Raw genomic sequence first — 14,461 nt, 5'->3', positions numbered from 1 at the left:
ATCCGAAATTTAATATTTTTATTTTTAGGCATTTAATTGGCTACTTCGATCTGTAACGCAACCGATATGTCTTCATGATTTGTTGTGGTGGTTTGTAACAGCTTTAACACCAATCGATATTGAAAATGAAAATGAAGATGATAATAAAGATAGCAAAGATCATCGTAAAACAGATGATAATGAAATTTTAAATGTTTGTGAGCATCCTTTATCAGATATTGTAATTGCTGGTGAAGCAGCTTGGCCATTACCATCTGCATTTCATGGTTTATTACAAACAATATCTGATATTATGCTGGCATTACCATTAGGATCTCCGTTACAACAAGCGGCTGTCCGATGTTGGGGTTTACGTTTTACACATTCCGATCATTCATTTCTACATAGATCTCATGTATTTAGTAATATTAGTAAAATATTATCGCGATCTGAAGAAATGGAGGATAGTATTATTTCAATTTGTGAAAGTCATCATTCTGTTGCAAATCAGGTATGTTATAAAAAAAAACTATTAGGATATTTTCATTTTAACAACCAAGTTTTCTTTTATCAATCATGACGCAATATTTCACAGAACTAATGTTCTGATTTTAGCAAGTCAGAGTAATGCGGAGTACACTGGCAGTGCTCTTTGCCTTCAATCGAAAACGCAAAATTCAATGTCAGTAATGTGACGTTCAATCGAACATACATTTTTTATTTAACAAGTTTCCTAGCTATAATTATCTATTTGCCATTTATAAAAAGATATTTTGTTTTGTTTTAGCCAATTACTAGTGTTGTGGAATGTCTACAAGATTTAACACCGTATCTTGAGGTAAAATCATCTAGTCGACCTGCAATGACAAATTGTCTAACAGATAGTTCAACAGAAACTTTTTGGGAATCAGGTGATGAAGATCGTAACAAAACAAAATGGTTGAATATTTCATGTGCACCACATCATCAACCACATATAATATTTGTTTACATTGATAATTGTAGAGATCCAGCCGTAAGTTCATAATTATGTCTTAAAATTATTTTCAAATTTTTAAGTAATTTCTTAAGGTATATTTACATGCTGACGCTTGACAGTAAGTTTGAGCGTTAAATTATGTCACGCCACGTGATAATTTAGGCAACGTTCCTAAACATAGTTTAGCTTTTTTCCTCAGGATTGATTTAGACAGTACTGTCAAAATAAATTTATATTTATTTATATAAAAAACAAATAGATATTTGCAGAGCACATACAATTATTTTACGCTTAACTTTTAATTTGCGCTTCACGAACTATTTTTTGTAACTGATAAATCCACAATTGATTATTATATTCACCAGCCAATATAGATATAGTTGTTTATTTATCATTGCTATGTGTTTTATTAAAAATAAGGTTGCAGAATTACTTTAAGTATGTATGTTTATCTCTAGATATTGATTTTCGATATTAATAAACTTTTTTGTCACTCATTTTTACAACATTATTTAACTTTATTTTAAGCCAGCAATTAATTGAGCACCATAGACTTTTCCATTTTAAAAAGTGATTATCTTTTGTTTTGGACAGTTTGTTAAAAACTACTTAATGTGATAAAATGAATAACAAATATATTGTATCTTTGTCCAACTTATTATTATCTGTCTGAAACAATAATGAATCGTAATTAAAATGAAAAGGTCTATTAATCTAGCTAATCTACAGACTTTCAGTAAACTAGACCACCAGTAATATACTCTCGTTATTTTCTGTAAATATGTTTTTATGAGATTACCGTTTTTATGAGATCACTCGAGTGACTATCAATTGTTAGCGAGTTTTATTATAATCAAATGCCAGTCTAGCTTTATAATTCTTAATATTATTTTCTTTATTTTATAATTATTGCAGAATAAAATCACCAACATTGTTTTTTATTCTGGAACAAATACGGATGATTTAATTAAACTGAAAGCAATTGAATTAGAAACTCGATTGGTTGGATGTTGGATAAACTGTTACATTCACGGTAAGTCAATAATACAAAAATTTGTTGTTAATCAGATAAATAATAAAAACCTTAAAAATTTCAGATGAAACTCACAGTGCCATAAGATTAGAACTTAAAGGTCCGGATAATACATTACGCGTTCGTCAAATTCGTGTTTTAGGACGAGCTCCAATAAATACATTAAACAGATCAAGAGCACATCGATCTGGCCATGCAAATGTTCCTATTCATCCTGCTATACTTCAACAACGTGCTTGTGAAGCAGAAACATTACGAGTGTTTCGTCTCATTACATCACAAGTGTTTGGTAAACTTATTTTGGGTGAAGGTAGTCCAGAGATTGGTGCAAATCGATTAGCTGATAGTGGAACTTCGTTAAGTACTAGTGATACAGGAGAACCACCAGAAGAGAGTACTGAACTTCGTGAACATATGGTTGGAATTCTGTTCAGTCGTAGTAAACTCACACATTTACAGAAACAAGTTATTGTTCACATTGTACAAGCAATTCGTAAAGAATCATATCGTATTCGTGATGAATGGGAAACTGCTTTAGAAGGATTAACATCACCCACATCAGATATACCACAAACAGTAAGCCCCACAAATAATAGACAAGTTGAAACACCATCAGCTGATAAAACTGTTACTGGAGGCACAAATACATCATCAATAGATTCTCCAAAAGCTTCAGATACATATTGTTTTGAAATGCTTTCAATGGTTTTAGCATTATCTGGTAGCTCAGTGGGTCGAGCATATTTATCCCATCAATATGGTCTTATTAGGGATTTATTAAGTTTACTTCATACTGGTAGTGCTCGAGTACAGCGTCAAGTTACATCATTAATCCGTCGAATTCTTCCTGAAATATCGCCATCAACATTTGCTAATGTCATGGAAATTGATCATTTACCACCGACTGATTTTAATATCATTACAACAACCAATAAAAATGCTGATAGTTCGGAACCGTTTGATGTGCACAGGTATACTAAATGAATTCATTAGAATCAATCAATAAAAATTTTTATTTCTTTCTTCTTCAGAACAAAATCGATAAGGTTATTTAAATATATCAGCCTTTTTACAATGAAAAGTAGGACAATAGTAAATTAAAGCAAAAAAATATCGCATCCTTGAAATACGATAAGGACACCATTCACAGTTAAAAACTGACTAATATTTTAAAAATTTATTTTTTTTCAATAGTAACATAACCCAAATTCTGGTATAAATCGGTTCTGTTCTTGAATACTAAAAGTTGCAATAATTTGACAATAATTTTGATGTTGAAATAGGGCTGGTATTTTGGATGTCTTCCTGGCATGTATTGCAAAATCTTTAACAGTTCAAGTAAAAATTAAAGGGAATGAAGCAGCCAATGGTAGCAATAACAAAGGTTTGAGTACCGTCACATTAGGAACCTGTATTCGATCAACATTTAGCTCCGATCCTAGATGGTACTTACGAAGTACAACAAATCGTAAACTTGCTGAAATTATTGTACAACTTATTAAAGATATGGCATCGGTAAGTTTTTGAACATTCTTGAATAATTTTCATTTTAATAATAAACATTTTAATTTCAGGGAAAATTATCGGAAGCATGGGCTAGTGTCACAAAAGGTGCTATAGCTGAAAATATTTTATCATTAACTCGTTTATCAGAATCACAAAGGATTCCTAGTGAATGTTTGCAAACACCAACTATTTGGCTAGCACTTGCATCGCTATGTGCATTAGATCCAGAACATGGAAAAAGATTATCATCCGCACAATGGGGTCATCAAAATGATGGTCAACCAGCACCGCCAAGAGTATGTTTTGCTTAATTGCTACCTATTGAATGAATATATTTACAAATTAATAAAAAATTTAATTTGCAGCCGACTTGTAGTAACCATGATGATGGCGTAACTTATGCCATTATTCAGTGTAATGTTTGTGGTAACCTTTGTGCCGATTGTGATCGATTTTTACATTTACATCGCAGAACAAGAATGCATCAAAGACAGGTAAATTAAAAGTATTTTACTTAGATAAAAAATTGCAAAATTTTAAACAGTTGGTAAAATTCGATTGAAATGCATCAAATTTCTAATTGAATTCTGTTTGCGTCTGTAAAATTGTGGGCACTTTATTATTTTCATTTTTGAAATGGGCGAAAGAATCGGTTTAAAGAAACAAAACGTGTCAAAATCAACCAATATGAAATTCGTTATTATAACACAACCATTCGGTCAATGAGCACATCTTATTTGTTGGTTGACGCGCGCTGAAGTACTTTGCAATTGGTGCACACTGTATTTATATACTCTGCAAAAATTAACTGAATATAAATGATTCCAGGTTTGCAAAGAAGAAGAAGAGGCTATTAAAGTTGAATTACACGAAGGTTGTGGTCGAACAAAACTATTTTGGCTATTAGCATTGGCAGACGCAAATACTTTAAAAGCTTTAGTTGAATTTCGTTCGGGTGGTACTCGTATCAATATTGCAGGAAGTGGTACTGGTGTTTGTCGTTTTTGTGGGGCTACTAGTAATAGTGGATTATTGGCAATCGGTAATGTATGTGCCGATCATGAATGTCAGGTAATAACAGTTAGACAGAGTAGTTACATTTTTTTCGAATGTTACCTTAATACTTAACAATTTTTATGGTTTTGATTAGGAATATGCAAAAACCGCTTGTAATAAAGTTCATTCATGTGGACATTTATGTGGTGGAGTTAAAAATGAATTGAATTGTTTACCTTGTTTACAAGGATGCACTCCAGGATCTGATTTACGACAGGATGCAGACGATATGTGTATGATCTGTTTTACAGAAGCATTATCATGTGCGCCAGCTATCCAATTAAAATGCGGACATGTATTCCATTTACACTGTTGTCGTGCAGCTTTGTTAAAACGATGGGCTGGACCAAGAATTACTTTTGCATTTTCTCAATGTCCAATTTGTAAAGTAAGTACCTGGAAAATTATCGGTTATGGCTAAATTCTTAGCATTTAAGCAACAAATGTGCTTATTAATTACGATTCAAAAATCAAATAGATCGAAATTTGTTATTTCTTGTTGTATATACAATTTAAACTTATTTGTACTATATATTATAAATTCGAAAGTGAGTATGTAAGCCACTTAATCAATATTAATGAAAATTAGGAAGCTATTATTCTGGTGATAATCTTCAACTTTCATTCGTAGGATGCAATTCTTACGGGAATATATGACTTTAATAACCATTATTGCATTAGAAACGTGTACAAAATAAAGCTCAAAAATATAAAATAATACATGTGTTCGGAACCCATACCTGGCATAATATTTGCCTGAGAAGTAAAGCCATTTGAAAACTTTTGGTCTGCCATTTTTATGACTAAAATTCTAAATAAAAACGGAAGGATGAAGCTTTTTCGTAGGGATTTTGAGCCATTCATCAAGAACTATCAGAATTCATAGTTTCAGAAAATTTGGCAGAAACTCATTTCTAACAAGTAAAATGCAGTCTTTTTAGCAATAGATAAAAATTATTTTTCGACTGTTTCGTGGCCTCATTATTATTTCTGATATTTGATATAAACGTATGACTTTTGTTTAGGCGACAATTGAACACGAGGCTTTAGCAGATGAACTAAAAAGTGTTCAAGAACTTTATAATGATGTACGACGGAAAGCTTTAATGAGGTTAGAATACGAGGGTGGTCGAAGTGGTGAAATGCCTTCACATAATGACCCTGCAGCTTATGCAATGGACAGATATGCTTATTATGTCTGTTATAAATGTAAAAAGGTAAGTTTAAACGAAAATTTCCTATCTTAAGTCAATTATTAAATTATAAAATTTAATTTTATAGGCATATTATGGAGGTGAAGCTAGATGTGATGCTGAAATGGGTACTGAATATGATCCTACGGAATTAGTATGTGGTGGATGTTCGGATATTGCCCGCGCACAAATGTGTCCACGTCATGGAACCGATTTCTTAGAATATAAATGTCGTTATTGCTGTTCTGTAGCTGTATTCTTTTGTTTTGGTTCTACACATTTTTGTAATGCTTGTCATGAAGATTTCCAAAAAATTACTGGAGCGTCCAAATTAGAATTACCACCATGTCCAGCAGGTCCAAAAATGAAAAAACTAGAAGGTGAAGAGTGTCCATTACATGTTAAACATCCACCCACCGGTGAAGAGTATGCCCTGGGTTGTGGAGTATGTAGAAATGCACATACATTCTAATTATTCTTAAGATAAATATTATAAATTTTATTATTTTATATGAAATAAGAATTTTTTTTATTTGGTTAAAGATTATGCAGGATGTCTGCAAAGATGAAAATTCTAACTCAATATGGATTGATATTTAAAGGTGCCTTTAGATTAAAATTGATACAATGCATTTTTTATTTACATTTTGCAAAATGTAAACTCTCGCCTGAAAGTTTTGCTTAAACTTTTAAACTAAACGTTTTATAAGTATATATGTGTTTGAATGACCTCCGTAAGTTTAAAGAGAGTTCAAAGATTTTCTAGATAAAAATGTTAGCATATTTGACTGAAATTGAGCATACAACAAAAATATTACTACAATTCAAGGGCGCCAGCGACAGTCATGAAGGAAAAGGCTACTTCATTATCGTATTATTTATAATTTTTAGAAACTAAAATGATTTGCATATTATTAAGAGAAGTGAATCAGACCTAGAAACAGCAATTTGAATATTAATAAAGAATATTAAAACATTGGCGATATCTTTATCTCTCGATCAGTGGCTATGTTTTAAGTTATCCTGTAGTTACGCCACTGTATGCGCCCTTGAAACCATATTCCATAGGTTTAATATATTCTGATTATTTGTGTGATTGTACGCTTATGATAATACAATCATATCGACTTATCTTTACAAAGATAACTTTTCTACTGGACTTAATTTTTTATGTTTAGATAGTGATTATAAAAATCTGCGATAATATATTATCTTATTCTAGTCACGAAATCTAGTCTAATAATTATTTATAACACAACAAAAAAATAAAAATCCACTCATTTGGATTTTGAAATTTTGATTTAAAATCAATTAAAATTATAATATACTATATTGGTAAAAAAAAAATTAATTGTGAAATAATATCTAAAATTTATTAAATATACTATGTAGGTAAATATTTATTTATTTATCGAATCATATATTAAATGGTAATAAATCTACGTAAAGCTCGTACCATTTATAAAAATATATTACGACTATTAATTTTAGAAAACAAATTTTTGTTTGCATAAGTTTTATTTGAGAAAACTATTTTTTTTATAAATATTTCCTAAACAAAAAGATAAAGAAAATTTCAAAATATAAAATTTGTTTTATTTTATTTTAGGAAATAAAAAAAAAAGTGTTTCAATAAGCGCTTTCATTTTATTTAAATAATTCTTAAAAATCACATGTCATAAATATGATTATAAAAATAATTCAAATTGTTTTCAAACCCTTTTTATTTTAATTTAAATTTTTTTGGAAATTCCTGCCTTAAGCAATTCAATCATTGAGTGACCATTAAGGTACACTTTATCTTAAAGATAGCCTCAAAAGAAAAAATTAAGGTTGATAAATATTTATTTTGCAAGATAAAAAAAATTTTCGTAAATCATTAATTCCTTTGAAAATAACTATTAAGCATTATACGCTTTCTACCACAGAAGTATCTTGATATTTCCAAAATGCAATCTACGGATTATTTCTAATTTAGACACTCGGAAAAGTATGAAATCGCATTTTTGTTCCTTTAATTTATTTATTTGACAACAAACTTATATTGTACAAATTTTATTTATTTTGAAATATAAAGCTTATTTTTATTTTAGTATATTATTTTTCTTTTGTTAAAATTTAATACGTTTTGATGTACAACATAATTATTTACAAATAAATATAGTTCGGAAACAAATTTAGTAAAACACTAGAAATCTTCACATACAAAGTCACTCAATTCACCGATTTTCAGCAGCTCAAAAATATGAATACTTGAGGCGTTAAAAATTTGCGAGTAAAGTTCCTGGACGATGGTACCACGTTTGAGTTCTGAAGTCACAAAGACTTGAGTAGATTTATATGCGAGGAGATATAATTAATCACCTTCTATTAATTTTTCCCCACTGTGTAACTGAGAACTAACTATTACTTATTTTTTTATCCAATTGAACCTAGTCGATATTGACCCCATGCAAAACTGCCTTCATAGCTTGTAAATAGCAAATCACCTGTATCTTCGTAAGCAGCTCCACTAACAACGAATAGCGGGAAAAAGTGTTCAAACGTTGGATGAGCATTGCGAATATCAGAACGTTTCAATAATTCATTTAAAGCAATCCGCCTTGCTTCTCCCTTGTTTTTTGTCATAGCATCCACAACCGCATTATCGAAAGGTACCACGTATTTTGCAACTTCATTATCAGCGTACAAATCACGTTCGTTTAAATTATGGACAGACATTCCTGAACCAATTATTACAATCCCTTCATTACGCAATGGCGATAAAGCTCGTCCTACATTAAAATGTAAGTTTGGATCTTCGTTTGTGTATAATGATATTTGCACAATTGGTACACTCAATGGAATTTTATCGGACGGAAATGCAATTTTAAATGGCACCCAAGCGCCATGATCTAAACCACGTGATTTCGATACAGCTTTTATATTTGCATCTTTTAATAGTTGCAAAATTTTTGATGATATTTCTTTGGATCCAACATTCGCATATTGTTCTTCAAACATATAAGATGGCCAACGATCACGATCAAAATCATGAATCAATTCGGTATGTTCTGCAGTGTTTACGTAAATTTCATCAGGAGTACTTTCCCAATGAGCTGACACTATAATAATTCCTTTTAAATAAGGTAAGTTTTTGATTTCTTTTCCAATTTTTTGAACTGCTTCATATCCACCAAACTCTGGGAAAAAACGGTAACAAATTGATCATAAAAAATAATCAAATATTTTGATCAAAAAGCAACTACTTTTAAACTTTAAAGGTGCGATTTCATTGCACTTCAAAATGTTTACAATTTTTACTTCATCCAATTTTCACGTATCCGAGAAAAACTGATTTACCCTGCATGCTTAAATTAATTCAAAAAGTTTACACGCTCAGTACAATGTTATTAAGTAAATATCAAAGTATGTATAAAAAAAACTTTAAACGAGCGTGCGGGTATTGATTTATTTTATCAATATCTAAACATTTTCACGTACGCTTGGATTAGCGGAATAATTTAAATTAAAGTAATAAATGATAGTGTCAAACCTTTCATGTACATAAAGTCTGGACCACCATGAGAAATAAAATAAACTGGTGATTTTGAACTTTCTTCCATTTTACTATAACAAATTAGAACCAAAACAATAAATATTTTTGATATCATTATTGCAAACTCCTTGTTTGTTTTAATCACGATTTTTATTATACTAATAAAAAAATTTTAAATATTTGAGGAAAAGTGTTCTACTGTGTATTTAATTTACATACTTGTTTTCAACAAAATTCCCAAAGTATTTTTTTGATACCTACCAGAAAAAATTAAAAAAACAAAACTACAGCATAGTATGATAATAACTACGTGTTATCACATTAAACTGTATATTTTTATTAAGAATGTTGTTTATATCGAGAAGGTTGCTACGTAGATAATTTGTAAAATATGGAAAATAAGATAATAATAATATTCCCATTGTTTTAATTAAATTAAATAAAAGTAATTTTTATCATTTTTCATACGAAATAGAGTGGATTTTGAACCAAAATAATGTTTTTTTGAAAAAAACTTAATATTTGTTAATAAAAAAAAGAATCCAAATAGCTAGACTTCCTAAAGATCCCCACTTTCATACTTTCAATTGCAGGTATAACACTTCTAAAATGCAGAAAAATAGCTTATTTCCATGGAATAAAATAAAATATTTATTTCACATTATTTGTTTCTTACAACCCTTATGCCCTTCATTTTCCAACACCAGGTTTGCTACAATATATTTTCATTAATGAAAAATTAATGAAATTGTCAACTTGATGTCACACAAAGAACCATTTGACTATGGCAGAACCGACAAAATCTGTCCCGTAAAGTGGGAAAAGATTTTTGGTATGTTTGGCACGTGAAAACTATGGAAATTTTAGTCCATACTCCTAAATTCCTTCTTAGGTTGGAACGAGAAAATGGAATACTTTGAACATACGGTCAGTTCCGGATCTAAAAGGGCGGAGCTGCTTACGGTTTATTATTGAATAAAATAATTTAATAATTTTTTAACTATCCATAGACAAAACTTGATTTCCTTACCTAAATAATTATTAATCAATCTATTATTCTTGATTGTATTATTAATTTGATTAATTTATCTAAATTAATAAAAAAAAAAAATATTTATTGAATTTAAAAGTTTATTTAATTTTAAACAATCAACATATAAAGTGAGATTTGATTGATTTATTTTTTTGCCTAAATATCACATTCCTGGGGTGCTAAGGACTTGAATAGCTGTATTAGTGAAGCGATATAATTAATTTACTCTTAGGTATTAAATCTTCTGGTTAATTTGAAATTTATATTTTAATTCCTATAATTTCAAAATTATTCACTAATAATATTCTTAGTCAACTGAACAACGAAATTGACCCCATGCAAAACTGGCGACGTAACTTGTGAATAGCAATTCACATGTATCGTCATAAGTAGCTCCAGCCGCAACGAAAAGTGGGAAGAAGTGTTCAAATGTTGGATGTGCATTACGAATATCTGAACGTTCCACTAATTCATTTAAAGCAATTCGTCTTGCTTCTCCTTTGTTTTTTGTCATAGCATCCACAATAGCATTGTCAAATGGAACTACATATTTTGCAATTTCATTATCTGCCAAATCATGTTCATTTACATTATGAACAGACATTCCTGAACCAATTATTACTATCCCTTCATTACGCAATGGCGATAAAGCTCGTCCTACATTAAAATGTAAGTTTGGATCTTCGTTTGTGTATAATGATATTTGTACAATTGGCACACTTAAAGAAACTTTATCGGACGGAAAAGCAATTTTAAATGGTACCCAAGCGCCATGATCTAAACCTCGTGATTTTGGTACAGTTTTTATATTTGCATCTTTTAATGATTGCATAATTTTTGATGATATTTCTTTGGATCCGACATTTGCATACTGTTCTTCAAACATATAAGCTGGCCAAATTTCTGGAGATGGAAAATCATAAAGCAGTTCGGTATGTTCGGCAGTATTAACGTAAATTTCATCGAGATTACTTTGCCAATGTGCTGATATTACAATAATTCCTTTTAAATTAGGGAAATTCTTTATTTCATTTCCAATTTTTTCAACGGCTTTATATCCACCAAAATCTAAAAAAAAAAGTGTGAACTTTATTAATTAGATTTTCTCATAAATATTTATTTACTCTTAATTCTTAGATAAAACAATTAATAAGGTGTTTTTATTGTTTATCTATAGTTTGAGAACCTCTGATTTGTATTAAAGAAACTGGTCGAGGATGACAAACATGAGATCTGAAACTATTCTTTACTTGCTCCCGTGGTGTGTATACTATTTTTCTCTCCGGCAGAGGCGGAAAGCGCTTCGTTTTACACAGTGAGCAGGACGTTGGCCATTTTTTGTTTGTAATGGATACACTTAAAAACTACTAGACCGATTTTCAAATTATTTCATCATTATTAAAAATTCTTTCTCCAATAGAAAGATACATTATCATGCAGGTAGCATGATTATGTACCTTTCACAAGGGCTGTATTTTATAATCAAAAAATTAGGGTTCCGTACCAAAAAAATAAAACTGAAATTAATTATAAACAAAAGGTGGAAAAGCCAGGCTAAGGGAAGCGAACAATATGAACAATAATTTGAATTAGCGAATGACTTCTTTCCTACCTTTCATGTACATAAAATTTGGGCCTCCATGAGAAATAAAAAAAACTGGTGTTTTTGAACTTTCTTCCGTTTTACTATAACAAATAAGAACTAAAACAATAAATATGTTTGCTATCATTATTGTATTTCTATTTTATGCTTCGTTTTTAAATATATCAGAACCAGTTTATTGCCAATTTTAAGATCACCTGATAAGATTTACTATCCTACGTTTATCACGTTTAACGAATGAATAAATTTGTCTCGATTATAAACAAATTAAAAAAATTATTTTGTCTATGATAATTTCATATACTTATTAAATAATAATTTTTTTAATAACATATATGTTTTCAATAAAATCTCTAAAACATATTTCTGTCATAGACGGTTGTAACGAATTTTTAGGGTTGTGTGAGATTGTATGGTGAAATTCCGTCTTATAATGTATTAAATTATTGGTAAAATTGTAAGCTTCATAGGTATATTATTTTTACGATTATTTAATAGGCCTTTGCCCTGTTGTTAAAATTTGAAAATGGACGAGAATAGATGACAGATGAGGTCGAGTTCGTAAATGAGCAACATGGGTCAATTGGGTCTTGGATCCATAGGATCCATCTTGCAAACCGTTAGAGATAGAACAAAAGTTTAAATGTTTCTTATAAAAATATACAACTTTTGTTTGAAACATTTTTTGTAAACATCACTGTTTACCCACGAGGGTGCAAATTAGGTTCAAATTTTATATTATGTATTATATGAGAATATCAGTTATGAATGTGTGGCTATCTAAGAGTGGATATTTTTCTTTACTAACGTGACGTCAAAAAACAAACGATTGCATCATCAAAACTGTCTATACATGGTATTTCAACGATAACTCAGTAAATAATTGTTTGTTTTCATTTGTTTTAATCAGTATATACTTATATATTGTTAAAATATTTTAACAATACACCCGCAATAATATACAATTATTATATTATTTCTCTTAATTTCTATAAAATATCATGGAAGATAACAATAATTTTTTCGAGGTCGGAAGTCGTCATCTTTATAGCTATAAAGAAACGCGTCTAACACTTTATTGAGATTATTTTAGGCAATATTATTTACCTAATATTAAATATTAAAATAAATATATAGCACAAATAATTATTCGGAATTAATTTGGGAATTAATTCTCTCTGCACGATTTTCCGTTCAGTGACAAATAGCTAATTGCCAATTGAGTGCGAAAATTTATTTGTTGCACAATTTACTTATACTGGCAGAATAATTATTCTACATATAAGGAAAATTAAAAAACCATAAGTCGTAAATACTTAAAAAATTGGACTATTATTCGTTTAGCTTTGGATGCTTACTTATGATTACACTCAGTATGGCGGTGGCTGCGAAGCACCACTCACATCCCCCTAGAGCCGCCAATGATTTTCGTCCAAAATCAAAATATAAATCAGGAAATTATTAACATATTTAATAATATAGTAATCCTATTTTAATATAGTAATAATAAATTTATACATTCATAATATATATTTATTAAATATATTATTAAATAATGATTATAAAGCAATAATCTTATACTATACTTATAGTAACAACAAAGTAACTATTGTCACAATAAAAATAAACTGATTTTTTCGAATTTAAAAATCTAGAAGTTTGTAGTGTTTAACTGTTTAAGATAATTATAAACAAAATCTATTGCAAAGAGATAATCAAATTTCTATTGTTTTATTATTAAATGTAATTTCTATGAGTTTTTTTTCTACGAAATGATGTGGAATTTGTACCTCATATTATCAACGTAATATTTTTTGAAAAATCAAATATATGTAAAGTAGAATTTATAGTTAAAGAGCTAAAACTTATATCTACATATAGGTCGGTGAAACTGAAATATTGCTCTTATACCCGACCATATTTGTAACAATTTTCTATATGGTCTTATGGAGCTATATGACGCCTAAGCGATGCTAAGAAGTTGGGGTATTACACTTCTGGTCTTATGTTGTCCGCACACTTAGGCCATCAGGCCATAAATTCAAATTGAAGCAGTAGTATGGTGGATGGCAAGTGCTAATCGTTTGCATTGGACCGTAGGCATTACAGAAACTATGATGATTACAATCATAAATGCCTTTAAAAATTTTACTGGACTTCTCGACTATCATCCTTGAAAGTGATAAAAGGAAGCGGGCAACGAAAACTTCAGAAGCAATCTAAAATATTTTTTCTCCTGCAGAAAGCGACGGAAATGAAGAATACTACGATTTAAAGCTAGAAAGAGGTCAGCCGGGAGCTAAAGGAAGTGCGGCAAGAAGGAAATCTATAGCCAATTTTGCACTGAACATACTTTCGCTCATAAAACCTATTTGTTTCATCGAAATAAGTTTTCCTTGAGTTTTTGAGCTCGCAGAATCATTTAAGAATTTAGCAAGAACAAAATAGGTAAAATATGTTCGTACCGGAACGTTGCACAATCGAGAGTAACAAACATCTGAGTTTTGCAAGGAAATAAACCACCTCCACCCTAATTGATTG

At 29.9% G+C, this 14,461-nt stretch overlaps 3 protein-coding genes across 4 annotated transcripts in view; 1 reads left to right on the top strand and 2 right to left on the bottom strand.

Moving 5' to 3' along the window:
• LOC123294595 (E3 ubiquitin-protein ligase MYCBP2) overlaps nt 1-6,243 on the top strand; it is a 205,373-nt gene extending 199,130 nt beyond the window's left edge. The window contains exons 43-53 of the mRNA XM_044875677.1: nt 29-490; nt 767-994; nt 1,874-1,991; nt 2,056-2,962; nt 3,275-3,506; nt 3,566-3,793; nt 3,863-3,991; nt 4,326-4,568; nt 4,648-4,941; nt 5,579-5,770; nt 5,835-6,243. Of these exons, the coding sequence (XP_044731612.1) occupies nt 29-490; nt 767-994; nt 1,874-1,991; nt 2,056-2,962; nt 3,275-3,506; nt 3,566-3,793; nt 3,863-3,991; nt 4,326-4,568; nt 4,648-4,941; nt 5,579-5,770; nt 5,835-6,218 (3,417 nt within the window). The 3' untranslated portion in view covers nt 6,219-6,243. The remainder of the gene's footprint in view (nt 1-28; nt 491-766; nt 995-1,873; nt 1,992-2,055; nt 2,963-3,274; nt 3,507-3,565; nt 3,794-3,862; nt 3,992-4,325; nt 4,569-4,647; nt 4,942-5,578; nt 5,771-5,834) is intronic.
• A 1,621-nt stretch (nt 6,244-7,864) lies between these two features.
• On the bottom strand, nt 7,865-9,645 carry LOC123294603 (4,5-DOPA dioxygenase extradiol 1-like). Of its 2 annotated transcripts, XM_044875686.1 has the most exons (3): nt 9,546-9,645; nt 9,282-9,355; nt 7,865-8,928 (listed from the first exon to the last, which is right to left on the bottom strand). In XM_044875686.1, exons 2-3 carry the CDS (start codon nt 9,349-9,351, stop codon nt 8,165-8,167), a joined length of 834 nt encoding a protein of 277 aa, XP_044731621.1. In that variant the 5' UTR covers nt 9,352-9,355; nt 9,546-9,645; the 3' UTR covers nt 7,865-8,164. The 2 variants fall into 2 exon arrangements, with proteins under 2 accessions (XP_044731621.1, XP_044731620.1); XM_044875685.1 differs by lacking the exon at nt 9,546-9,645 and having other exon boundaries at nt 9,282-9,435.
• Nucleotides 9,646-10,460: 815 nt separating this feature from the next.
• Nucleotides 10,461-12,111, bottom strand: LOC123294604 (4,5-DOPA dioxygenase extradiol-like). Its single transcript, XM_044875687.1, has 2 exons — nt 11,930-12,111; nt 10,461-11,385 (listed from the first exon to the last, which is right to left on the bottom strand). The coding sequence occupies exons 1-2, from the start codon at nt 12,045-12,047 to the stop codon at nt 10,625-10,627; spliced, it is 879 nt and encodes a 292-aa protein (XP_044731622.1). The 5' UTR covers nt 12,048-12,111; the 3' UTR covers nt 10,461-10,624.
• Nucleotides 12,112-14,461: the final 2,350 nt, after the last annotated feature.

This window comes from Chrysoperla carnea, chromosome 3 (assembly GCF_905475395.1).
Source record: "Chrysoperla carnea chromosome 3, inChrCarn1.1, whole genome shotgun sequence".
Taxonomy (NCBI): Eukaryota; Metazoa; Arthropoda; class Insecta; order Neuroptera; family Chrysopidae; genus Chrysoperla; species Chrysoperla carnea.
Note: the sequence above shows the minus strand (reverse complement) of the source record. Positions and strands in the feature narration are given on the sequence as shown.